This window comes from Oryctolagus cuniculus, chromosome 3, assembly GCF_964237555.1.
Source record: "Oryctolagus cuniculus chromosome 3, mOryCun1.1, whole genome shotgun sequence".
NCBI classification, from domain to species: Eukaryota; Metazoa; Chordata; class Mammalia; order Lagomorpha; family Leporidae; genus Oryctolagus; species Oryctolagus cuniculus.
Window position 1 is genome coordinate 75,130,212 of NC_091434.1, and position 27,347 is coordinate 75,157,558.

The 27,347-nt window shown below is 35.0% G+C and overlaps 1 protein-coding gene and 1 long non-coding RNA gene across 5 annotated transcripts in view; one reads left to right on the forward strand and one right to left on the reverse strand.

Annotated features, from left to right (window-relative positions):
• The window catches only part of SCN9A (sodium voltage-gated channel alpha subunit 9), a 185,835-nt gene that overhangs the window by 120,599 nt on the left and 37,889 nt on the right, over positions 1 to 27,347 (forward strand). For all 3 annotated transcript variants that reach the window (XM_017342620.3, NM_001082358.1, XM_070069809.1), the window contains 3 exon segments: positions 1,033 to 1,389; positions 5,160 to 5,636; positions 24,044 to 24,164. In XM_017342620.3, coding sequence (XP_017198109.1) covers positions 1,033 to 1,389; positions 5,160 to 5,636; positions 24,044 to 24,164 — 955 coding nt within the window.
• Positions 9,963 to 27,347, reverse strand: part of LOC127491606 (uncharacterized) — a 140,491-nt gene continuing 123,106 nt past the window's right edge. The window contains exons 2-4 of one of the 2 annotated variants that reach the window (XR_011387279.1): positions 25,175 to 25,301; positions 10,904 to 11,075; positions 9,963 to 10,187 (exon numbers count right to left, since the gene is read on the reverse strand). This is a non-coding gene — a long non-coding RNA (uncharacterized lncRNA). The remainder of the gene's footprint in view (positions 10,188 to 10,903; positions 11,076 to 25,174; positions 25,302 to 27,347) is intronic. The other variant, XR_007920389.2, reaches the window with a different exon arrangement.

Consider the following 27,347-nt stretch of genomic DNA (forward strand, 5'->3'; position numbering starts at 1 on the left):
TTCTTGAGAATGAGAATTAAAGGCAAGATTAAGGTATTGATATCTACTAAAATAGCATTCATTAACAAATGCATTTTAACAGTAAAAATTGAATGTATATCTTAATTTTAGGATCCTGAAAACAAATCCAGTTCTTATCTGAAGTATATATTTTCTTTACTCACTAAGGTGATAATTTGTTTCACAGTGAAAGCTTATGGTTTACATAAGCTCATAACTTTATGGATTTGATAATTAGAGATTAAGTCATTATCCTCCAAACAACTATTGTCTGTTACAAAAAGATTAAAGTAAATGGACTACTTCACCCCGAAAATTTCACCCCTAAATTATTGGGCTAAATTCAGATGTCTAAATGAAAAAAATTATAAAAGTATTAGAAAATAAAATCAATGATAGAGGCTGGCGCCGTGGCGCACTAGATTAATCCTCTGCCTGCAGCGCCTGTATCCCATATGGGCACCGGGTTCCTGTCCCAGTTGCTCCTCTTCCAGTCCAGCTCTCTGCTGTGGCCTGAGAAGGCAGTGGAGCATGGCCCAAGTGCTTGGGCCCCTGCACCTGCTTGGGAGACCAGAAAGAGGCACTTGGCTCCTGGCTTCGGATTGGCGTAGCTCCGGCTGTTGCGGCCATTTGGGGGGTGAACCAGCAGATGGAAGACCTTTCTCTCTGTCTCTTTCTCTCTCCCTTTCTCTAACTCTACCTGTCAAATAAATAAATAAAATTCTTTAAAAAAATCAACGATAAAGTACCAGTTGAAAAAAAAATCAACACTTAAAACCATGGTAAGAACCTTCTACAGCAATCTTGAGCTAAAATTAAACACTTCTTCCAGGATGTATTTTGTAATTATATTGTGGCAAGTACAGAGAAAACTAGAAATATTGAAAATATAAAATAGAAATAATTGATTGAAGCCAAATAAAAATAACAGTTATATGACAGTCTATTTTAAATTTGGAACAAAAAGTAAGCTAGGAAACACTGAAAACTTTTTTCATAATGACTAACGTTAAGCTTTATCTTTACTTTTAGCTCCGAGTGTTCAAGTTGGCAAAATCGTGGCCAACACTGAACATGCTGATAAAGATCATTGGTAACTCAGTGGGGGCGCTGGGAAACCTCACATTGGTATTGGCCATCATCGTCTTCATTTTTGCTGTGGTCGGCATGCAGCTCTTTGGTAAAAGTTACAAGGAATGTGTCTGCAAGATCAATGATGACTGTTCTCTCCCACGATGGCACATGAATGATTTCTTTCACTCCTTCCTGATCGTGTTCCGTGTCCTATGTGGAGAGTGGATAGAGACCATGTGGGACTGTATGGAAGTCGCTGGCCAAGCTATGTGTCTTATTGTTTACATGATGGTCATGGTGATTGGAAACTTAGTGGTATGTAATCAGATATTCATGTCCTTAATATTATCACATGAAATGGTATATTAAAACCTTAGAGTTAACTAAATCTAAGATTATTAACTGGTATGGAGAAAAATAGGAAACAAAATATTGTAATTTCCCTGGCCAGATAACCTACAATTAACTTTTTCTAATTTCCCTCTATTTATTTTAATGTAAAACCATCCACTATATTCTCTCATTTTGATAACTGGTTCCATTCCATCAGTTGGTAGTCTTGTGATATGAATTAACTCTGTGGTTTTCTTATTCCTTAAAAATATATTCAGATATCAAGCTATCCTGGTAAATAGTACATGATTCTGTTAACAATAACAAAAATGAAGTTATTTTGGACCACAGAAAATAAAAGGACTTGTCTCACAATCCTGAAGTCACATATAAGACTTTCTATAAGTCACATACAAGCATCTATATCCAGGATCATTAAATTATGGTCCATGGGCCAAATGCAGTCCAATGCCTGTTTTTAGATGGCCTTGAAAGGTAACAGTGATTACTGCATTTTTCAGTGGTTAATAAAATGAGAAGAATAATACTTTATCACATTTGTACATTAAATGAAATTCAGAATTCACTGTCTATAGAAAACTTTTCTTAAGATGTGGACATGTTAATTCATTTACATTTTATTTACAGTTGCTTTTATACTATACGGGCAGAGGTGAGTAGTTATAATAAAGACTGTCCTATAAAGCCTAAAAAAATTTATTATCTGGTCCATAACAGAGGAAGTTTGCCAACTACTGGTTTATAGCTTTTCTTTATCCATCTTCCTATATTTTAATGAAGGTATCTTGACTTATTTTTCTTTTCTGTGTCTTTCTTCTTTGTATTGGTTGATTAAAACTTTCTAGATTAAAGAAGGAAAAAAATCGAGATAAAGTGTGCTTCTGTGAGCCACTTACCTTCATATAACTCAGGTTAAATGGTCTCAATTGGTCAGTTTGGCATAAACCTCACATCAGGTATGGTAACAGCCATATGACAAATACCTTCACTTCTCACTGGCTTGAAAAGAAGTGCTAAATTATTTTCCTTGCATCTGTCATATTACAAGTGCTTCAAAGGACAGACACAGACACACATTCATCACATCACATATGTATGAGGCACAGTGCAGATGCACACATTGTGAAATATCCAATATTCTGGACATATCAGAAATGTACATCATGAATCCTAACTCTATAATTCTTAATAATCCTCAAGTTGCATATGATAATAAATAAATAAATTTCCCAATTTTGTATAGTCTTACAAATCCCTTCCAACACAGAATAAAATATACATACCCTTTGGTTCTTCTGAGTTTGTTTCTTATTCTTAAGTTCCCGTAGAAAGATTGGTTTGTTTGTTTCTTCTTAGAATTTTTTGACATAAACTATTGAAGTTGTGGGAGTTATAAATTGTAAAAATATGTCACATTAAAGGTATACCAAAAGTAACTTAAATATGTAAATACTTATTCAGGCATCTGCAGAAGCAGGTAGATTTCTTAAGCTCTCAACAAGTTAATCATTCAAAATTCTTTAGTATCTTCTTATGAAAAGAAATGTATTTAGGTATTATTTAGATGGAAGGCATTGTTTAGGTATTATTTAAGTAAGAATACAGCAAAAATAATTATGTACTAGGCCTTGTCCTCAAGATGATTATACTCTATTAGGACAAAGAAAACTTGTTCACAAAAATTATCGGTCAAGGAAGAGGGGGTAGTGCTAGCTATGAGGTTAAAATAAAATGCACTTAACACTTGGAAAATAAAAATAAATTCTTGGCTGGGTTTCCAGGACAGTATTGCAGTGAGTCTTTGAAGAATATTTAACATTTTAACTTGAGTACAGATGTGAGAATGATGTTTTTCTTTGAAAGGCAATATAGATTTCTAGTAAAAATATTAGGGTACATTGTAGAGTCTTTATATGGAATTTGTGATGACTAACATACTGTTATTCATTAATTTTCTATCATGGTAATGAAAGAAAATGGAAGTATAATTCAGAAAGTTCACAAGCAAAATTGAATAATTAAAGAACTAGCAAGAATATAGAATTAGAAAAGGAGAAGAAACACAAGATTATGTTCTTGATATAGTCCTCCATATTAGGGTTATATGCTAAACTGACCACTCTTTTTTGTTTGTTTGTTTTTCTAATTCATTCATTAGTCATTTTACTACCAATTAATTAAAATGATTAATAGCCCTAACTTTTAGAGAGAAGTTTAGAACAATAGGATGTTTTATTTCACTCAGGTTTATATTAGGAGGCTGATGAAAGCCATTATTCAAGATGACTTAAAATCAAATACACATTTAGTAATTCTTTTCATGCCTAATGTGATAAAATGTGATACAAAATTGACTTTATTTTCATTGAGATAACAAAAATATTATGCTAATGTATTAGTTATTTTTAAGAAATGAATTACAGTGCCTTCTCTCAATGACCAGACATATACATGAAGTATGTATAAAATGGAGTCTACTAATACTGTGTAGATTAAGGAGACTAAAGCAGTAAAATGGACCCTTGGATCCTCATGATTATTCTCATTAAAAAACAAAATCTACACAGTCACATATATTTAATATATTCTTCAAATGTAGTGAAATATACTTAATTTTTCATTAATAACAAAAAGAAAGTTAAAATAAACATTTCAGAAGTCATTAGTGTTTATCAAAATTATTTCCTATGATTACCAGGACACCCACCTTCAGAATTTTCTCTTAAACCAGGCTAATTGACATAAACAGTTTAAAATTGATCTCTGACACATATAACTTGTTTTAGATGTGGCCAGAATCAGAATGAGTTCCTTCTCAGTTAAGTCTAATTTTGATTTTCATTTTTTTAAAATATGAAGTAGTTGGATTTGGTGATGAAGCAATATCTCATGGTAATTAAATTAACTGTGTTGCCTATATGAAACAATCTTTAAATTTAATTTACATGTTTTGTTGAGTTTACCCGGAGCTCTACTTTAGGGAGGAAAACAGAAATAATTCTGCTCATTAACAGGGCTTTGCTTCCAAAATGGGAATTCTGATCGCTTTGTATGCTCTTCTAGGACCAAAATGATTGGCAATGAACCAGCCAATCATAATGCTATTAGAGCATATGAAGTGGATTCAATGGGCAGGTCCTTTTTTGTGCCACATTAAGTTGCAAGCTGGCACGATTTCTTGTTCAGAATGTTTTATTACAGGAATTCTGTATTTTATGCTCCACTTTTTGAAACAAGTGACATTTCTCTTCTGAGAAAAGTGAACTCTTTTCAGATTTATGCCTAAGTGATTTCAGCGTAAAAGACAATAGTCACAAGTGTCTTGTTCAACTTGTTTGTAACAGGTGGTAATTATAGGTCAATGTTAGAAGAGTTTTTAGGCTCATAAAAGGAAATTTGACGAAGGGACTGCTGTTAAGTAAATTAACTTAATAATGATGTTAGCAGTGTGGTGAGGGACCATTCTCTTTCATTCTCTTTGTTCCCTTGCTGATTCTTGGCCTGTGTGTCTGAGCTTGTACTCAAAGTTCTCAGGATCTGGAACGTGCACATCGTGGTGCTAGGTCAACCCTCTCTCCTACTTCTCCCATATGCTCTTATCTGTGTGTGAAAAGGTGCAGGAAGCACCACGCTGATTTGTATTGTGGCCTGTTTTTCAGGAGAATGTGCTAATTTTCTTTTTCATTCCCTGTCTTCCCATTTCTCTACATGCCATCCCTACCCTGACATAGGTACTGAATCTCTTTCTGGCTTTATTATTAAGCTCATTTAGTTCAGACAATCTTTCAGCAATTGAAGAAGACACTGATGCAAACAATCTCCAGATTGCAGTGACCAGAATTAAGAAGGGGATAAATTATGTGAAACAAACGTTACGTGAACTTATCCTAAAAGCATTTTCCAAAAAGCCCAAGATTTCCAAGGAGATAAGACAAGCCGAAGATCTAAATAGTAAGAAGGAAAACTATATCTCTAACCGTACACTTGCTGAAATGAGCAAAGATTATAACTTCCACAAGGAAAAAGATAAAATCAGTGGTTTTGGAAGTAGCATGGACAAATACTTGATGGAAGAAAGTGATCATCAATCATTTATCCATAATCCCAGCCTCACGGTGACAGTACCAATTGCACCTGGGGAATCTGATTTGGAAAATATGAACACTGAGGAACTTAGCAGTGATTCAGAGAGTGAATACAGCAAAGAGGTAAGATTGTTTTATGTACATTGTGTTTCATATAAATTAGTATCAAATAAATAAAAATTTAGATATTTATTGGCAGAGTTCTTTCTAGCATTGCATTTCTGATGATTAATTTTATGTGCAGTTTAGCTTCCTGAAGACTTAATCTCATAAAGTATGATTATTAATAATTGTCTTAATCTTAGCTACCAGCTAAGTACCAGCTTGTTCTTCTCAATCTTCATCCCATGTTTGATGCTAGTTGTAAAGTCATACACAGTCTCTTTGCATTGTGTCAGTTAAATCCACCTCCTTCTGTGTCACCTTTACACCTTTATCTTTATACTCACTATTTCTTTCCTAACCATTACAAGTGGAGTCCCAAATGGTCCCTCTGTCTCCATTTTCCATCTACCCTAGTCAACTTACCTGGTTCATTTTACTTAGATTCAATCTTAATTATGTCATTTTTGTAATGTGTCTCCAGTCTCTAAAGTCTGCTGACTTACATACTGAACATAAAGCCTTCATACTGTGTCCCCAACTTCCTTGATCAGGAGCATCTCCTAGTACTCACTCATAAACCCACTACCCATAGCAAAGCAATTTCCTTCTAAGTCATAAATACTCTCTACCTGTGTCACTTTGCTTGTGATTTCCATCTCCAGTCAAAATTCTATGTGCGTTTCTCAAGGCATGACCCTCATGTTCTTCATCTGTAAAACTCTTGCTACCTAAATCATAGTTGCATAAGCCTTAAATAACTTAACATATTAACATACATAAAATGTTTTAAATAATACTCAAAAGTGCTGAAAATTGTTATGTATCACACCTCTTGATTTTCCCCAAAATGGATGTAACTTTTATCATTTTGAAGGCTATGCAATTTTATGTGTCTTTGTGAATTTATAATTTAGTTTATTGCTTTTTTTAACTTTGGAAAAATTGTGATTTATATCAAATAGTACTGTAAATTCTTTGAAAATAGGATTTTCTTTAAACACAATTTTTTGAATCCTCCACATCAGCTTTAACTTATGTATAAAAATCTAAGTGGGTCAAGGTATGCATGCAACTTCTATTAATATGTGAAATTTAACAGCCATTAGTATGATCACAAATTATTTTATGGTATTGGTATTGAAGTTTCAATATATCATTTAAAGTAATTTTGTTCTTTTTTTAGGTCAAGTTAGAAATTATTTGTCAGATATTTACCAGATGTCTTCTGTCTGCTTAATCTTATTAAAACTTGCCTTCCAAGAATTTATAATACATTTGGGAAAATATTATATTGAATATTGATTGTCAATACATTCTTGTTTATTTCATTTCCATGGTATACAGCACCATAGTATACAGGAGATTAGAGCCACCTTAGATGGTATAATAAAATGCATGAGCTAATCTTTTTAAAAATTATTTATTTTATTTCTGTGAGAGGCAAACACATTCACACTCACAGAGGTTGGGGAGAGTGAGAGTGAGAGAGAAAGAGAGACATCTATCTCTCTTTTCCTGGTTCACTCCCCCATGCCTGTAACAACTGGGGCTGAGTGAGGCCTAATGCAGAACCTAAAACTCAATCACAACATCCCAGATGATTGGCAGGCACATCACCTGCTGCTTCCTGGTTTACATATCATCAGGAAGCTAGAATCAGGAATGAGCCAGGACTTGGACCCAGGAACTTCAATATAGCATATGGGCATCTCAAAAGGAGCTTTACGCACTGTGTCACATGCCCACCTTGGGCTAATCTTTTTAAATCACTAAGCACAGTATTTGAGTTAGAAACCTTAAAATTTTAGCTTTTATTATAATCTTTGAATTCATCGTCATTATTATCATCTAAAAAGTTCAGATTCTGGAGCTGACATTGCAGCATAGCAGGTAAAGCTGCTGTCTGCAATGCCAGCATCCCCTATGGGTACCTGTTTGTGTTCCAGCTGCTCCACTTCCTATCCATAGCCCTGCTAATGGCCTGGGAAAAGCAGCAGAAGATTTCTCAAGTGTTTGGGCTCTTCCACTCATGTGGGAGACGTGGATGAAGTTCCTGTATTCTGCCTGGTTCAGTGCTGCCATTTGCAGCTATCTGGGAAGTGAACCAGCAGATGAAAGATCTCTCTGTGTCTCTCCCTTTCTGTAACTCTTTCAAAATAAATAAATAAATAAATCTAAAAAAAACAAAACAAAACAAAAACAATTTCAGGTTCTAGTGCCACTGCCTGAAGATTTTCCCTTTTTTGTAAGAAATACTGAAGTGTATTGTCCAGAGTACATTCAACCCAGTTATTACAGACAGTTCAGAGTTATTACACCGTGACCATGAAGGAAATATCTACGTAGTTTTGTAGGGCCTTTCTCTCCAGCTATTTTAGATGAAAATGCTGATAGTAAACTTGTTTTTCAATCTGGAGCACAATAAAATGTAGATTATTAAAATATTTATTATTTGAGAAGCAAATGAAGAGAGAGAGAGAACATGGCTCCATGTGTTGATTCACTTCCCAGATGCTTACAACAGGGATAGGGAGTACCAAGGCCAGGGCCAAATTCAGGGATTCAATCAAGGTCTCCTGTGTGGGTGGCAGGGACCCAATCTCTTGAGCCATCTCTGCTGCCGCCTTGAGTTTGCACTAGCAGGGAGCTGAAACTAGGAGCTGGCGCTGGGACTCAAAGCCTGGTGCTCCAGTTTTAGAGGCAGGCGTCCAAACAGCCGCGCCAACAGCCTGACGTTCTGTGCCTGCCCACAGCGTCTCCAACCCTATCATGCTAACTCGCCCTAACTCTCATAAGTTTTAGCTTCTGTCTGACTTCCCAGATTCTTGAGCTGCTGATTCCATCTTTTCTTTTTTCCATGCCTAAGAACAATTTAAAATAGTGATTATTACAGTTTTGATGAACTTTGATGAGCCAATAAGGCCAATCTTGATCACCCAACAGAGAGTATCTCCTGATTCAAAGCTTTAGGTCACATAGTCTCAACGCTACCTTAGACTGTGGTTAAGAAGGCAGCCTCTGAAGTAGAGTATGTGCCTCACACCCTAGCATTGACATTACTAATTCTATGATTTTGGGCAATTTACAAAAATCCTTCTTTTTTAAAAAAAAATTACTTATATGTAAAATAGAATTGTAATGAACATTACAAGATTCAAGTGAATAATTAGACAAATGTCTGTTCAAGAGAAGTGCTCCCTGAGCGATTATTACAGGTATAGAATTGAGCACGCACACTGTCCATAGCTATTTGGTGCAGTTTAAATTTCAGACACACAGCATGATGTCGATCCAGGGTTCACAATTTTAGTGTGTGAAAGACACGACTTGGGTGGCTTCTCTAGAAAAGCCTGTTCTGGGTTATACCCTATGAGCTCTGCTTAAATCTGGAGGATAACTCAAAATACTTATCCGCAGTGTTCCCAACGACTGCCGTGATGGAAAATTCACCTGACTTCTTCCCAGGGTAGTTTAAATTCATATTTCTGAGCTTCATTTTCTTTATACAGAGACTGATGATATATTTCCCCTGGGCCTGTTTAAAGTCCTGCATTTTGAATGAAGGGAAAGAACATCTCTGATCTTTGACACTCTCCATCTTTCCTTCTCTTCACTCCACAAGCTCTCTTTGAAGGACTAGTATCCTATCCCCCGTGCATTATATGGGGAATTCTCAGTCCTCTAGTGTCAACTCAGGTAAACAGTGTTCCTTGCTTTGGTATACAGTTAAATATACATTCCTGAAGCAAGCCAAAATATTTGATATAGAACATCTTACAAGAAAATGACCATATAGATGAGTCAAATAAAGGATTTTGCAAGGTGACTTAAACAGTTCAGAGAAACCAGTTGGCTGTAGAACCAGCACTTCTCTGAAGCTAAAGTCAGTCTAACAATTAAGAAACACACACTGTCATCTCCAGACTTCTCTGTGAGAGTAAGACTCCTGTCACTGCTTCTCAGAATGCAGGCATCGAGTTCATGGCTCCTCCTAAAGTCAGCCATCTCCTGAGGTGCAGTGAGCACACTGCAAGCATTAGCAACACACTACACAGATTTTTACCATTAGCATCAAAGTGCCTCTGCACTGCGGACCTCAAATGAAGCATGAAACGTGCTCATTCATCCCGTAAATATTTGTTACATCCTACTATGCTCCAGGCACTGTGCTATGAATTGTTAAGGGAAAAAAATCCTTCTGTCACCCAGCTGCAATAATTTAATTTATGCCTTCACATTCTAGTTAAAGTACAAGAGCTCAGGGCCTGGATATGGAAGGCTGTAAGCTGTTTCAAGGATGTATTCAATTTCTAGGACTGTCATAACAAAATGTCACAAACTTGGTAGCTTAAAAAACAAGAAAATTTTTTTTAATAGTTCTTGGGGCTGGGAAACTGAAAGCGAGGTATCAGTAGGGTCGTTCTCGCTCGATGCAGGCTCTAGGGAGGGACATCCCTTGCTTCTTCCTCACTTGTGGTGGCTTAGAAATCCCTGCAGCTTACAGATGCATCACCCACTCTCAGGCCTTCTCTTCATGTGGTGGTCTTGTGTGTCCATCTTCTCCTCGCCCTAGAAAGACACAAGTTATACTGGATTAGGTCCCATACTCATGACCAAATCTTAACTTGATTACATCTGCAAAGGTGCTATTTGTAAATGAGGTCACGTGAAAACGCACCTGGATTAGTACTTTAGCCTATCTTCTGGGGATACAATTCAACATATAACAAAGCATTTTTATTTAGAAGGATGGGTGGATATTGATGCTATTAAAAACATGTAGAGGCATCATAGGGTTTAATTTACTGGCTTCTTACTTTGACAGACTGTAGGACAGACAAGTGAAGCTAATAATGTTTGGAAACATAGATCTTCAGGGAAGAAGTGAAGTCAGAGTTGTGGACAAGTTGACATGTTGTGTTAATCCTGGGTTTACACACGGAGTCAATTCCCTAAGAGAGCAACTCTGAGAGAGAAATCTGGGTGTACATTTACTAATGAGTGTTATCAGTAGTAACACCTGTAAAACGATGAGGGCTTCAAAGTGAGCAGAGAGGAACGTTCAACCGCTACAAGTGCAGCAGAGCCCTCAGCTCATCCTACAGCATCTCCAGTGCCAGGGTGATCCTACAGAGTACCAAACTGAAACGAGGGAGTTGGGCCTTTGGGCCCCTCACCGACTAGTCTTTGGGTACAGGCTCTCCCTCTGCCTTCGCAGGGGAAGGAGTGTATCCCTGTGTACATCAGCTCCTTTCTGCAGTAACAGTTCCCAAAGAGGGACTCACCTATAAGCCTGAAGCAGCAGTCCACCCTTATGGCAGCTGGAGGAATGAATGGCTCTCGTGCAAATAAGGGTCTGGGCAGTGCCTCATTGTATCTGCGACATCACAGCAACCACAGAAAGTAAGAGGTCACCTGATTCCCTGCAACACTGGAGAGGTGGATGCACAGAAGAGCCTGAAAAAATCAAGTGTGTACACTTTGACGTGTTTCCTCTTTATGACAGCTCTAGAAAGTTGAAATTATTAATCTGTATTTTTACATTATTAAGATACAAAAAATTTGAAAATGTGTTGTTAGCCACAGATGTGTCTGGGCTCTTTTTAAATTTGAGCTTCAAACTTTTTTTTAACTTTTATTTAATAAATATAAATTTCCAAAGTACAGTTTTTGGATTACAGTGCCTTCCCCCCCCACCCATAACTTCCCTCCCACTCGCAACCCTCCCATCCTCCGCTCCCTCTCCCATCCCATTCACATCAAGATTCATTTTCAATTTTCTTTATATACAGAAGATCAATTTAGTATATACTAAGTAAAGATTTCAACAGTTTGACCACCATACTACCTGCCGTGGAAAGCCAAGAGTGAGGAGAAAATAGTTCATTATTTTTGTGCCTCTGTAATAGTGCAATTCATGACTAAATTTTCCATTATAATGGTTTGGTGCATTGCTAATTTATTATGACTCTAATATTGCCATACTAATTTTGCTTTTAATACTCCTTAATGCTGATATATTATAATACAGTCTGCTTCAATATTCACTGTTAATATTTATAATTTGGATATTTACATTTGTTTCCTCAAAACTGTCTTCTTCCCTTCTTTCATTTAAAGAATCTTTTTTTAAGGATTTATTTATTTATTTATGTATTTGAAAGACAGAGTGAGAGAGAGGGAGAGACAGAGAGAGTCTTCCTGTCCACTGGTCCATTCCCCAAATGGCCACAGTGGCTGGAGCTGGGCCCATCCAAAGCCAGGAGCTTCTTCTGGGTCTCCCATGTGGGTGCAGGTGCCCAAGGACTTGGGCCATCTTCTACTGCTTTCCCAGGCCATTAGCAAGGAGCTGGATCAGAAGTGGAGCAGCTGGGACTAGAACTGGTGCCCACATGGGATGCTGGTATTGCTGGTGGAGGCTTAACTTACAATGCTACAGTGCCAGCCCCTTCTTCCTCTCTTTGATGAACTGATTTTTATGCCTAGACTATATTCATTTCTCAGGACTGTGAACTGTTCACTTTGTTCGTTTACTATGCTCTGAATATTTTTAAATTATAATGTTTTTGTGCATATCTGTATTTTTATTTGTATAAAATTCTCTGGTATATAATATGCCTTTACTGTGCCCTTTAATGCAAATTGTTGATCGATATTACAAACTTCTCTGGACCAAATTTAAGGCTTCTCTGTGAAAGTCTTGCTAAGGTAACTGTTAGAAGTCAGTGACACTAAGGATTCTGTAGCTCCCCCCAGCTCATTAATGAGATGGACAAATGCCTTGGAAACATTGTTAAAGTCCAGATCATTGAATTTATAGCTCTACTTTTTGTGACCTATTGTGTTATATAGAAAACCATTAATATAATTGCCATTATTTTTCTACCCATCACTTTTCTGCTTTCTTTCCAGTTTTGTATTATCTCAGGATAATGTGTACATTTGAGTTTGTTTAATGTTAAACCATCATCATATTAAAGCTATGTGAGTATCAAAGAGCTAGAGACCATATCTGTTACTACATTAAGGTATAACTGTTCGGACCTGAATTATTTTATTAAATATGTTTTACTTAAGGGCACACAAGCAATCTCCATATATATTACTCTCTTGTATTACGTCACTATTTTTGGTCAGCAGTCTATTTAGCTGAATATGATGGGATGCTAAACACACAACTACATAGAGTGTTATATTTAACAATGTCTAGAAATGATCAATCCACATGAATTCCACATTTTAGATTCTATCTGTTTTGCCTTCTACAAGTTTTCACATGTAGCTTTCCTATGCTGTCTTGATACCTTTGGTCAGAAATGACTGTTTTACCTAAAGCCTTATATCCAATTGCTCAACATTAAAGAGGTGGCAAGAGATAGAAGTAGTGCTTGTCATACTCACCTGAGAAAGCCAAAGCTTTCATGAGACTTTGCTTGTATTGGCAGGAATAGTGTGACATTGCAACCACTAAGGACAAGTACCCCAGCTGAGGCAGGACATTCATCTGTGTATACTGCTCCCCTGAATAAAATCTGGACTCTCTTAGTAAGGTGCACTAAAGATATTAACAGGCTCTGATACACTCCTATAATGATTATTGTTATTCCTTTATGAGAATGTTGAAGGAAGTGCAGGGAGATCATTTAATGTTTTAAAAGATGCATATAATTGAAATAATTTAGAAAAATATGTGTGTCTAGTATAATTTTATATTTTGAATTTATGTAACTTATCAAGAAATAAACATAAAATTTTATTTACTGAATTATTGCATATTGGAAAAATACACACAAATAAGAATTTGCAAATATTCAACTATTTTGTATCTACAAAATACAAATTACATTTAGTTCATTGAAATATAAAGTCAGACAAAACTTAAAACAGGATCTTTATTCTACCAATATAATCTTAATTAATAGTTTACTAAACAGTTATTTCACGTGTTTGTTGTATTTGTGTATACTAGAGAAAATATCAGAAATTTCTGTAGCTATGGAAGGCATAGAGTTTTCCTCTCCTAAACTAATTTTTATCAAATATTTTTATACCCTATAAATATTGGGTCTCCAAAAATGCTGTGTAAAAGCTTTTTGCCTTTTACCATTATTTACCTTCAATGATAATAGTAAGCAATCATTGACATCAATATTGTATTGAGTAAGGGACCATTTCAGGCTAAAGGCATATGAAAAGTGGTGGTACTTAAGCCAGAGTGTATAATATAATTTCTTGGGGTGGATATGGTACAGATGGAAATCATAGGCAGAGGAACAGCATTCATATTGTTGACCTGATTCACTCACCCATTTGTCCATCCACCCATTCATCTATTCAATATTAAATTTTGAAAGCCGTCATCTTCCACAGGACTTAAATGCGCTTACTTGTTTTAAAACATTTATTTGATTGACTTGATTAGAAGATTAGATATTTGCAGCCATAAGTGGACTTCAGCATAGGGGTTAAAACACATCCCATGACGTGAGCACTGTGGTGTAGCAGGTAAAAGCTCCTACCTGAGATGCTGACATCCCATTCGGGTGCCCATTGGTGTTGTGGCTGCCCTACTTCTGATCCAGCTCCCTACTAACGGCCTTGGAAAAGCAATGGAAGATGGCGCAAGTGTTTGGGTCCTGCCCCTCAATGTGGGAGACCCTGATGAAGCTGCTGGCTCCTGGCATTTGTCTGGCCCAGAGCTGGTCATTGTGGCTATCTGGGGAGTGAACCAGCAGATGAAAGATCTTTCTCTCTTTCTGTCTCTCTCTCTTTCTCTTTAACTCTGGCTTTCAAAACATAAATTATATTCTTAAAAAAAAAAAAAAAAGACCTTGGGGGTGGCGCTGTGGCTCACTTGGTTAATCCTCGCCTGTGGCGCCAGCATCCCATATGGGCACCAGGACCCCTCTTCCAGTCCAGCTCTCTGCTGTGGCCCAGGAAGGCAGTGGAGGATGGCCCAAGTGCTTGGGCCGCTGCACCCGCATGGGAGACCAGGAGAAAGCACCTGGCTCCTGGCTTCGGATTGGCGCAGCGCACCTGCTGTAGCAGCCATCTGGGGGGTGAAACAACAGAAGGAAGACCTTTCTCTCTGTCTCTCACTGTCTAACTCTACCTGTAAAAAAAAAAAAAAAAGGGCTGGCGCCGCGGCTCACTAGGCTAATCCTCCGCCTTGTGGCGCCAGCACACCAGGTTCTAGTCCCGGTCGGGGCACCGGATTCTGTCCCCGTTGCCCTTCTTCCAGGCCAGCTCTCTGCTGTGGCCAGGGAGTGCAGTGGAGGATGGCCCAAGTACTTGGGCCCTGCACCAGCATGGGAGACCAGGACAAGTACCTGGCTCCTGCCATCGGATCAGCGCGGTGCGCCGGCCACAGCGCGCCAGCCGCGGCGGCCATTGGAGGGTGAACCAAGGGCAAAGGAAGACCTTTCTCTCTGTCTCTCTCTTTCTGTATAAAAAAAAAAAAAAAAAAAAAAAAGACCTCACTCCCCTGTCAGAGTAACTGTGTTAGATTCTTGGGTCCTGACTATAGTGTCTTGCCATAGCACATGCTTGGAAGCAGCAGTGATGGTTCAAGTATATTTGGGTTAAATATTTTAGTCCTTTTACTGTGTGGTGGTTTTAATTATACTGTTATCAGATCTATTTTTCTTTGGTTTTTATCAAAATATATTTCTTCACAAGCAGTTACTGCCTTCATCAAAAGTATAGCTTAGACATTTTCATCTTATTGTACTTGTACTCCAGAAAACATAAGAATATTTTCCTAAAAATGTGTTTGAATTGGCAAGATTAATGATTATTTATACTTATACAATGGGAGGAGATTTGCATTTGATTCAATCTTTTTGTTAATTTCCAGTATTTATTTGAGAAAAAGAAAACATATGTTCCAATCTGTGGGTTTTTCCCCCCAAATGACAGCAACAGCTGGGATTAGAAAAAAATCTAAGCTGAGAGCAAGGAACTCAGTCTAGGTCTCCCATGTGGGTGACATGATCCAAGTTACTTGAGCCATTAGCTGCTGCTTCTTAGTGTCTGTACTAGTAGGAAGCTGGAGTTAGGAACCAGAGCTGGGAATCAAATCTATAGAACCCAATGCGCGATGTGATTATCTTTAACACCAAGCCAGTGACTACCTCTGATACTTTCTTTTATGCATTGATTTTTCAGAAAGCCAATGCTCATCTTTAAAATTTTATTTAGACCAGTTCTTTTTTGCAGGCTAGTTTCAAACTACTTGAAAATTCCTATCTTTATTTAATAGGTGCATGTTCCTAAAAGCAATGATATATTGATCTGTTTCTTATTTACATGTTTCCTATTTACATTTTGGTGAATTTGCAAGCATCACTTTCTTGGAAAGCTGTTTTAAAATATTAAACTTTATTAAACATGCTCCTTAAAACTAAATCAAGAAATGAAAACTTTAGAATATACTTTTTTAGACTTTACATTCTTATTCTTACCCCATATCCATGGAGACAATTTTTTTTAAATTATTATTTGAGACAGAGGGAGAGCGGGATATAGAGGCCTAATGCTTGCCCCAAATATTTATTTTTAAATGTTGCTTGCATTTTAAATAAACAATGCAAAGGATTGTATAGTATTTATAGTATTTAATGTAACCCCTTAAATAACAGAATCATAGAACTGTTTAGCTGGTGTTTGTGTTGAATATTTAATTTTATTACTGTTTCAAATATGTTGTTTATCATTGAGTATATCACATATGTTTTCAAAATATAACTAACTTCTACTTACAGGAACCTGATTATAACCATTCTAAATTACAGTAGAATAAATTGTTGTATCATGCTTCACTTCTAAAATTCAGTACCTAACCTTTTTCCTTCTCACAGGGATAAATCAAACTGGAACAATCAAGAACACAGCTCTGTGCTTTTTACCAGGCAGAAACTTATGTGACCAGTTTTACACAGGTTACCTAAAAATAAAAATCATACATATATGATATTTTTCAGTGTCTTGCATGCTGTTCAGCTACGAAATCTTTCTGCCTGACTCATTGCAAGAAAGTAAAAACATAAACAATTGTTCTGTAGATAAATTTATATCACAGCATGTCAATGGGGCAATTCCATTATTTTTTGTGAATCTCTTATTGACCTCCTTAATATATCTTTGTGTCCCTAGGTTATTTCAAGTGCATTATCAATAGATTTTTACTAGGTGGATAAAAAAGAGAAATACATAATATAACAGATGCCACTGAAATAAAATTTAATTTAAAAACCTCTATCAACTTCCCATCCTGATTTAATCCATATAGAGGTTTATATCACATCAAATTGTCATTTTTAAATTAAGTACATTAAAACTGTATTAAAAACAATTTTTGTAGGAGAAATATTTTGGGTGTAAGCATAAAATCTCATAGCAGGAAAAATTCTATGTAGTTTTTGAGACTCGTAGTGTTAAGCCACTTCTTGAACACACCTTTAATAAGTTGGGAGGCACAGCCAAAGTATCTAGCTTCAGGTCTAAATTTTGAGTGCATTTTGAAATGACTTTAAGCACAGTGATTATGGATACTTTAAAAAGAATCAATTTGGTAGTTAACATTTGACTTTATTAGCTCATATGAACAATGCATGAATTAAAAGTAAGTCATCCTTATGAATGAATGAGTGATAAGTGCTTGAAATATTTAACTTTATTCTAAGACCAATATTACACATTGACATTATTAAGTTTCTCATTATATACATAATCAGAGTAGCCTCTAGAAGTTAGGTGGTTTAACTAGAGCATACTATGAAAAGAACACTGTCAGATATAAAACAATTTTTGTAAAATTAGAAACAATAACATGGATTGCTTATCTATTTTTATATTATTATATTATTATATAATATTATAGTATTGATAAAAAGGAAAAAAGAATATACTATGCAGATACAATATTTTGTTTCAATTTTAGAATACCTTGTTGAGTGACTCAAATCTGTAAATTCCCTTGGGATAAAATGCATGCTAACAATAATCTTGCCTTTTTAATAATCTAGCACAGTTTTTAAATTTCTCTGTCATTGTGGAGATATTTGTTATCATTGTTTTCCATTGAGCAATGATGGGAGCAAATCTTTACCTGAAATTCACACACTCTAGGTGGGGTCATAATGCCAATAGTTCCAAATGAAATTATGAGAACAGTTTTAGTGTTTCAGTTTATTAAAGTTAATTTTAAAGGTGTTAAGACACATATTTTTGTAGTAAAAATTGGTGGTGGTTTAAAGATAATATTGTCATAGAAAACTATTGTGTTCCAGAATGTCATAAATTTCCTTCAACTGGAGCCTAAATAAAGATGCACATTTATATATGGCATATGCATAGGTATAGATAAAGCACATAATTTTTAAGAAAATCGGTTCCAAAACTATATAAATTTTAGATATATAGACAAATATATATATTTTTGTAAATATAAATATGTGCATGGATTCAAAAAATGCATGAAAATAAACTTTAATTATATTTTATTAACTTTTTCAAGTAACCTGTGGATGTTTGAATTAAAATATTATTACTAAATTTATTTATCAAGATACATTAGAAAACCTGAGAATTCTAATGAATAACCAATCTTTCATAAAGAACTTTGAATACTTCAGTTTTAAAGAATGGGTAAAAATATAATACATCAGTAGAAGTTGCCTAAATAAAAGTTAGGAAAGACATATTTTATTCATGAATAATTACTATTTTTACATTGTATTTTTTCAAACTTGGAAATCCGTGTTTAGAAAAGAGTAACTATTCAACTCAAAGAATTTGTCTTTTCTTGCCCTCCCTTATTATGCATAATTTCCTAGGATAACAGAAATTATTCCAATGGACATGTAGTTCAGGTTTTGTTTATCATTCTGGAATATTTTAAAATTATAAACAGTATTTAGTAAGCTTGAGTCTTAGAATCTACACTTTGACCTCACAGTTTACCTCCATGTTTGTTTAGGTTCCAGCCTTTGTTGATCCACTTACTGCAGGTTTCTAGCAGACTTCAGTAGTGTAAAGTGCTTAAATGTTTGTTTCTAAGATGCTTAAAGCATTTCTTATTTGATCATTACTTAAATATCTGTCCTCTGCAAATAGTCATAATTGCAGTTCTTTGACAGTGCACTGAGTCTTTGAATATTGATGATCATTTTACATTCTAAGATGTTATTACGTTTTCTTCATCAGGAAGCTCCAAGTTGATACTATTGGATATGGCAAGAAATTTACCCAGTATAGCCTTCTTATATATCAGCCTTAGTTGATCTTGTTTATTTGTCTTTATATCATTGAATCACATAAGTTGTCATATTTTTGGATAGTAAGATAGAAAGGTAGAAGATTTGTAAAAAAATTATCAGTAAAATCATGGGCATTAGTATGACTTTTCTTGGTGGTGATGTAAATTTGGCTTTATTATCTCTCCATTGCTAACCAATATATGCCTTGTTGACCCCTGTGGTGGACCTATTTAGTGCATTTCCCAGTGAGTGCATAGCTGTTCCCCAAGAGCCTCCACAATGTATCCCTAGTAGCAGTAAATAACACTAGTAAAGGATAAATATTGACTTTTCCCCTTTATTTCAAAAAGAGCTAAATTTTAGTTGTCCATAATTGTAGTATGAGCCTTGATTTTATTGCAACTAATTAATAAAAAGTCCATTTTCTGTCCAATTAGGGGAAGTAATGTGAAAATCTTGAAACAAAGAGGAAAATAACTTATCACAAATAGCTGGAGTACATTTTAATTTGGGATATCACTTTTTTTAAAGAATTATCAGATATTTCAGAGGCACACAAAAAAAGATTGCAGGGACCTTGAGAGACCCCCAAAAAAATCATGTAAAGAAACCAAATATCATTGCATTCAAGATGAAAAGCACGGGTTGTAATATAACAGATGATCTCCAACATTGAAAAAGTTGTAAGAAAATAATTACATTTCTCCAGGAGGCAAAAAGAAAAGCTCTTATAATTACAAAGGAGAAGAAAACTTATTTTGGTTCTATACCAGAAAAGTGTATTTCAAATCCAAGTTAGTACCTCATGGAGTGTGGAAACTTGAAAAACACTGGACTCTTACTCACACAAGCATGGTAACTGTGGAATTCTTCTCCAATGGTCCTTGAATTCTTTATGCTGAACTTTACTGCTTTACCCCTTAATTATTTTGAAACATCTTCATAAATTTAATTATAAAATAAGGTTGTTAAATTAAAAGATAGATGATACTGACTTGAATACAATTTAAAAAGTGTTTTCATTCCTTCTTGATATTACAGAGCTTAGTTTATTGTTAATATCTATCTACCATAACTACTTCTCCTTTATACCCACCCCTTCCTTTTGATTTATTTCTCTCAAACTTCTTGCTGTCCTTTATGTGTCTTTATTTTGATATCAAGTTGAACTAATTATTCTGGGCTCTGCTTCTTAAAGAATATTTTTTGTTGTGCAAAGCCAACACTGTATACTATATACTTTATTTTTTAAGCATTATTAATGGGTTTATTTTACTTGGAAAACATTGGGTATAACCTTGAGTCCTCAGATCCCAAGTACAATTATATTACACTACCATGAACCCTGAATGATATTACTCTCTAAAATGAGCTATTTCCCAAGAAACTACACAGTCGCACAATCAATGATCTTTCCTGCGATTCAAACCCAGGATCTCAGACTAGCCCAAGCACGACTTTATTAATGGGTGCTTAGCCTCCAGCCAGGATTTAAATGTGACTGTTTTGAAATATTTTTATGGTAAACCATCTTCTTAAGAGAAGGGATTATGTTCTGTGTTTTCTACCATGTTGCTTTAGGTTTGATGGTTTTCTACTTTTGAGTGAAAGATTATTAAATCATTAGATGATGCTATTTCATACCTATAGGAACAAGAAATGACCAGTTAACATTAACTACCACCATACTAACAAAATTATCCCTACAACCTTATTGCCTATCTATGTAAATGAGAGTAATACATTTTTAAGTAGCCAGCTAATGGTGTTTTCTCATCTAAAACCTAACATTTAAAGACAGATGTATACTTTTAATTACATACATATATAAAATATATATCATATATAGCATTGTAGGAAACACAACTTCAAGGCAATCAAAAGGAAAACCATCAAAAATAACTTTTTGATTCGATCATATTTTCAATATTGAAAAGGGAGTCTTTGCCCTACAATCAAAATCAAAATAAAGATGGTTTCAGAACTACAATGTTTTATGGATACACATTGAAAAGTATGGGAAGATGTTGAGCATACACACACACACACACACACACACACTGTATAGTGGTTACCTCAAGAGAAAAGAATCAAGACACAGTGGAGTTTTTGCTATATACTATAGTAATTAATTTTTGATGTTGAGTAGATTGTCCTCTAAAGTTCTTTATTTGTATGAAAACAAATAAAATCAATCTCAGTTAATAAAAACCAAATATTATAATACTTTCTATTGAGCTGAGCTTATTAATTTATTTGTCATACATTTTATCATTTATTTGTATTTATTTGTAACTTTCCAAAAAATAAAAAATTACATTTCCTGACAAACAAGTAACTAATATAGTAAAAAAAACTTCATTTTTTTATCAAACCATGTGAAAAATAAAAATAACCTATGTATATCAAAAGGAATTTCTTCATACAAAAGTATTTCAATTAGTCTTATATATAGCATATTCAATCTCCCAATACAAGGAAAACTAGATAATAAATGTTCCAGTTTATAGAAATGAAATCATCAAATTATTTATATAAAGTGATATATGTGGTTGTGATTATCTTTTCTGTAAAGAAAATATAAAAATTCAATTATTTCAATGTGGAGATGACTGTTATGACAACTGGATGAATTTCACCACAAAATAAATTTTGTAATAATAGTTTTTCTGTGTAAAGCATTCCTTTAAGGTCTTATTAAAGAAGCTTATTCTTTAACAAGTATGAATTTCAAAGCCTGAATAGATTGGGACTAAACTGTCTATTGCTAGGGCATGTGCCACATGACAATGTTTTGGTTAAGAACAGACCATAATGACAACAACAATACACACCAAAGGCTTAGGTGTCCTAAGTTTGTAAAAGTGCAATTTATGATGTGTTTACCATGATAAAATCACTTAACAATGCATTTCTCAAAATATAGCTCTATTTGTAAATGACACATGACTTAATTTAATTGGATAATTGAAATAATTACTGAGTGAATACTTAAAACACTCCCAGGAAATCACTGAATTTCTAAAAATGTGTTAGGCAAAATTTAGCTTGTAAGAATGAGCTAATTATAATTCCTGTAAAAAAGTTTTATAATTTCTGTTCTAGTGAATTTGACAAAAAATTTTCCATAAAAGCTACATGTGCAAAAGAAGGGATTCCTGGGAAACATTCCTGGATTTTACTTCCTCGGTAATGTTCTTTTAAACAGGGAAAAACTAAATATTTATGTTGAAGATGTTTCCATTAATTTAGCCAGAGTCAGAATTTTGCAAAGAACCATTTTATTTAAAGCTTGTTATCAGCTGAAAGGAAACCATTTTTAAATGTTAATATTTTTTGCTAATAGCAAGGAGGTGCTGTGTATTCTCTCTATCACAATGCCTCCAACTGCTTTGCTTCAAAGTCCTATCCAGTAACTCGGTTTCTCAGAGTTGAAGGGCTCTGTCTTGTATCCAAAAAATCATAGGGCCTTGTCTTTCAGTTCCTTAGTGGCAGCTCATTTGCAGCTAAGAGGCTAAGAACTGAACACATTAATAAATGCAGTCATTTAGATATGGCACATAAAGTTAGTTTTTGTGGAAATTGGCATAATGGATCATCTATGTAATTATGATTCCCCTAAATTATTCTTGAGAGTAATTGAAACCTTAAATTTTACTGAATCCTCAGTTATTGTTGATTTCTAGTTCCCTTTCTTATTGTAAAGAAATTTTAGATGAATTCAATTAAACTATTATTAACCTATTTTAAATGAAATTTCATCCTGATATTATTCATAATAGATACTATTAAACTGTTAGCCTCATTGAAATAATGCATCTGTGCTTAAGCTAAAACTATTCATTTAATAGGTATTCATAATTCTTTATTTCAGCTGTGAAAAGGATTTTTCCTCATGTGAAATATTTTATACATGCCACTTTTACCAGTGTTACATGCTGTGTGATAATGATAGAACAAAGAATTTAGTCTGGTACTCATAAAGACTACTTCCAGCTTCTATATCCAAATGTCTAAAAATTGATACTTTATATTGAGCCTGTGATATTAATTCAAAGTAAGAGATTGAAGAATCAATTTAACTGAAATGGATATTTACTCATTTTTAGTACTTACATTTGCTTCAACTATTCCATAACAGAGAAGCTGCAATCTTAGAGAACATGTGTTGTAATAAATAATAGTGGTAGCATTCACATGCCATTTAGGAGATGAAAATGAAAGTGAACTTTTTCATTGACATGATGCTCTACCCCTTTATAAAACAATATTAGGAAAATTTGACAGTTTTGCTACAATTGCTGTATGTATTTTTTTTCTAAAACTTCTGTGTATGTATGTGTAAACATCACTATAACCATGAAGTTGTGGGTGGGACAAACTTTGTGTTATGATCATATGATCATAATGACAATTCATTGCTCCCATGTGTAAGTCTGCCTTGTGTAATTTCATTGAATCTTTGTTTCAGAGTTTGCATGTGGTGCCCACTTTAATAGCCACCCTATTGACATTATAAATAATTTGATATTTTCTACTGTATACTAAAATTATCTAAAATTGGTGGCATTGGTGTGGTCTTTGGCATTTTGGTTCCAATACAACACTTTGTTTTTTAAGTCTTGGCCAAAGACCTTCTATCTATATCATCCTATTACTAATCATAAATCCATGAGATATTAGAAAACTATGTTTGAATTTTAGTGTACACTATTTTTTTTTTCTAAATCTTAACTGCCAATGAGCTTTATTGGCTGTCAAATCCAAGCTTTCAGTGATCAGGCATTTGCAATTTGGCCCTTGTGTCTTTGGTTCTTTATTGTCCTAAAATATTATACATATATTTTTATTAAACCTGAAAAATGTGGCCAATACTTTTTAGAAGTGATACTCAACAGGAAAAACTGGCTTATGTTGATTTTTTGCTACTTATTAGCATCATAAAATTAATAAAATTTACCTTTCACAGGATGTATAGATAGAAACAACAAGTATAGATGCATTGGAAGGTTACTTGACCTCAATGTGTGTTTATACATGTTTTATGGTCATCATACTGTTAATTTTTTTCATATCATTTTGCATGACTGATTATTAGATAACAGTTAAATGCAGGATTAAATGAAAACTGATGGAACTTTCTGGTGGGGGTGAATTCCTTTTTAGAGATTGAACCGATCAAGTTCCTCAGAGTGCAGTACTGTTGATAATGCCCTTCCAGGAGAGGGAGAGGAAGCCGAGGCTGAACCTGTGAATTCAGATGAGCCAGAGGCCTGTTTTACAGATGGTAAGAGAAAATATAAAAACTAACATTTTTTTAGTGTTGGATTTTTGTCTTAATATCTAATTCTATCCAGAGGTTGTTTATTAAAAGCCAGAAGAGCCCCATTTCCACACCAGTTCTATTGTGTCTGTGACTAAAGGCAAGTCACAGCAGCCCCTAACTTCAGTTTCCAAATTTTTGACATCCTAGCAATAATTTCTAAGACAATGTGTGTACTATGAAGCACTGTACTATTGAAGAGAGAGAGAGAGAAAGAGAGAAAAAGAATGAGCCTATCTGCTGGTTCATTCCACAAATGCCCAGGATAGCCAGGGCTGAGCTCAGACAAAGCCAGAATTCAGAAGCTGGATCCAGGTTTCCTATGTCAGTGACAGGAATTCAATCACTTGTGCCATCACTGCTGTGTCCCAGAATCTGCATTTGCAGGAAGTCAGAATCAGGAGCCCAAGTCTGCCTTCAAAACCAGATGTTGTGATATGGGATGCAAGCATCATAATCAAGGGACCTGATGCTGTTATCAGTCTGTTGTTTTCCAACAGTAACTCCTTCTCCTCCTTTTCACTTTCTATCATACAGAATTTACTGCTCCTGGAAATTTCCAGGGATTTTATTCAGACATAACTTTGATCTTGGTCTTGGGAAGTATCTGCTATTTTCTGATCAAGTTTTATACCATATAAGCAAAAACACAACTTTCAAGTACAGTCACAGTATACACAATAAAACAGAGAACAAGCTTTGAGCCGGAAAACATGAGTTGTAATTGGCCTACCACTAACTGTCTATGAGATTTTGAGCACATTCAAATCTTGTAATTCAGATGCCTCCCCTTAAAGTGGAGATAATAACATCTATATTATGGCTATGTTTAGGGATCAAATCAGATAATCCTTACCAATAGCACAGTACCCATCTTCTTCCTTCTACTTTCCTTATTGCTTTTCAGTGATTTTCTTAACAATTCTATATAAAAGAAGGAAGATGCTATTGACTCACTATACTCATGAGCTTACCTTCCAGAATCAGAATTTCTGCTTTTATTCTTCAAAATTTCATTCTCCAAGCTTTTTTTTTTTTTTTTTTTTTTTTTTTACAAAACATGAACAAATGCATTCGGCAAAATGACAGGAAAATAGACATCTGCAAACAATAAGAGCATTATTTTTTAAAAACACAGAAAACCTCATTTTACGTCAGAAACAAAGCAGTGTGATACTGATGATTTAAATTTCGTGTTTCTATTTTGTACTTTCAATTTTTAGTTATTTTTTGGTAAGAAGAAAAGATTAATTTCAAGAAGCTGGCCGTCTTGGGGGAAGAATGATCTCTGGATCCAAGATGTGATCTTTCCTCCCAACAAGCCAATGAAAGTTTTTAAAGGGACGGGGGTGGCTGTGAGGGGAGGTTAGACAAAAAGTCAGTTAATCTGTATGGTGGAGGCAGAACGCCATAAAAAGTTCTGAGGTCTTCAGCTGTCTGTAAAAGAGCTGATCACTAATTTTCACATGGATAACATGTTAGACAACTTCATGCTTTGTCTTTTTCTTTTAGGCAGAAGACAACATCTGTGAAATGTTCGTGTTAGAGGATTTAGACATTTTAAGAAGTCATGAATAAAAGCTTATGTTCCCAATCAATTTTACATGATTAATTGTATTAATCATGCTGTTATGTATTTCATGGTAATCTGTCTTTGAAGAGGACAATGGCTTCTTTTTTGTTTGAAAGCATTGGGCTGGTGCCGCAGCTCACTTGGCTAATCCTCTGCCTGCGGTGCCGGCGCCCCAGGTTCTATTCCCGGTTGGGGCACTGGATTCTGTCCCGGTTGCTCCTCTTCCAGGCCAGCTCTCTGCTGTGGCCAGGGAGTGCAGTGGAGGATGGCCCAAGTGCTTGGGCCCTGCACCCGCATGGGAGACCAGGAGGAAGCACCTGGCTCCTGAATTTGGATTGGCGCAGCACCAGCTGCAGCGGCCATTTGGGGGGTGAACCAACGGAAGGAAGACCTTTATCTCTGTCTCTCTCTCACTAACTCTGCCTGTCAAAAAAGAAAAAAAAAAAGTATTGGTTGAACATGATGAAATCCCACATGGACATTATGTAACATGAGAGCACATTAATGAAACTACCCAAAGGGAAAAGCATTTACCCACTGGGATCCATTAACATGTTTGAAAGGTTCTCAGTTAGGTTTACATTTAATTAAAACTCCTTGTAAGGAGAAGGTGTGATAACGTTGTTAACTAGATAGGTTGGAAATCTCTTGTGGGGGTGCTTTTGCAAAAAGCCAGACAGGCAGTGGAGCACTCCTGCCTCATAATGGGAGAGAGAAAATCTTTCAGGTGTGATAAATCCTGAGGGCAATCTTATAAACTTCATCTCAATTACAAAGTTTATCTACTTTTCTAATTAGAAACTATAGTGGTTTTCCAATTTCTCAATTGTAAAAATAATATTTCTCTTCTATTTTATGACTGATCAAAATAACTTTCAGAGATTAAATTTTTCTTAAACAAAACTGATGGTTTCCTTCTCCGATAATTTACACTTGAGTCAGATTAAGTTCTACACCTTCATTTTTATATTTGAAATAAATTCCAAAGAATCAAGCCTTAAGTTACTATACAGGAAAAATTACATGTTAAATTTTTCAGCACTGATATTTATTTTTGCCCTAGAAGAGATTGTTCCATAGTTTTTACCCTATGCTTTTATTGTTTCCATATCATTTTATCAAATGTCTTCTGTTAACTAAATGCATTTGAGATATGAAAGTTAATTTAAGTACAAATGATGATAAATTATTTTAAATATTAAATCACATTTACTGTAATTATCATTGGACAAAGGAAGCCACATATGTATTTCTGTTAGCCCTTTTTTATTCCTGCTTGCTCAAATTGTAAAGTCTGGAATTCACAGAGATGCAACCCTTCAGATTAAACATTGATGACATTATAGAACCCTTTGGGAACATTAAATATTTTAAAAACAAACTATTCACAACATTTTGCACTGTGTAGAGGACTGCAGTGAGTACTGTGAGCAGAAAGAAAGGAATCGCAGACACATTTTTAACCTTCAAGGGGCTTAGCATATTCCAGAGAGAAAGGACAGGAACATTATAAAATACATAATAGCAAAAACATCATAGACTTAGGGAACAAAACATAGTTTGCTACATTATTT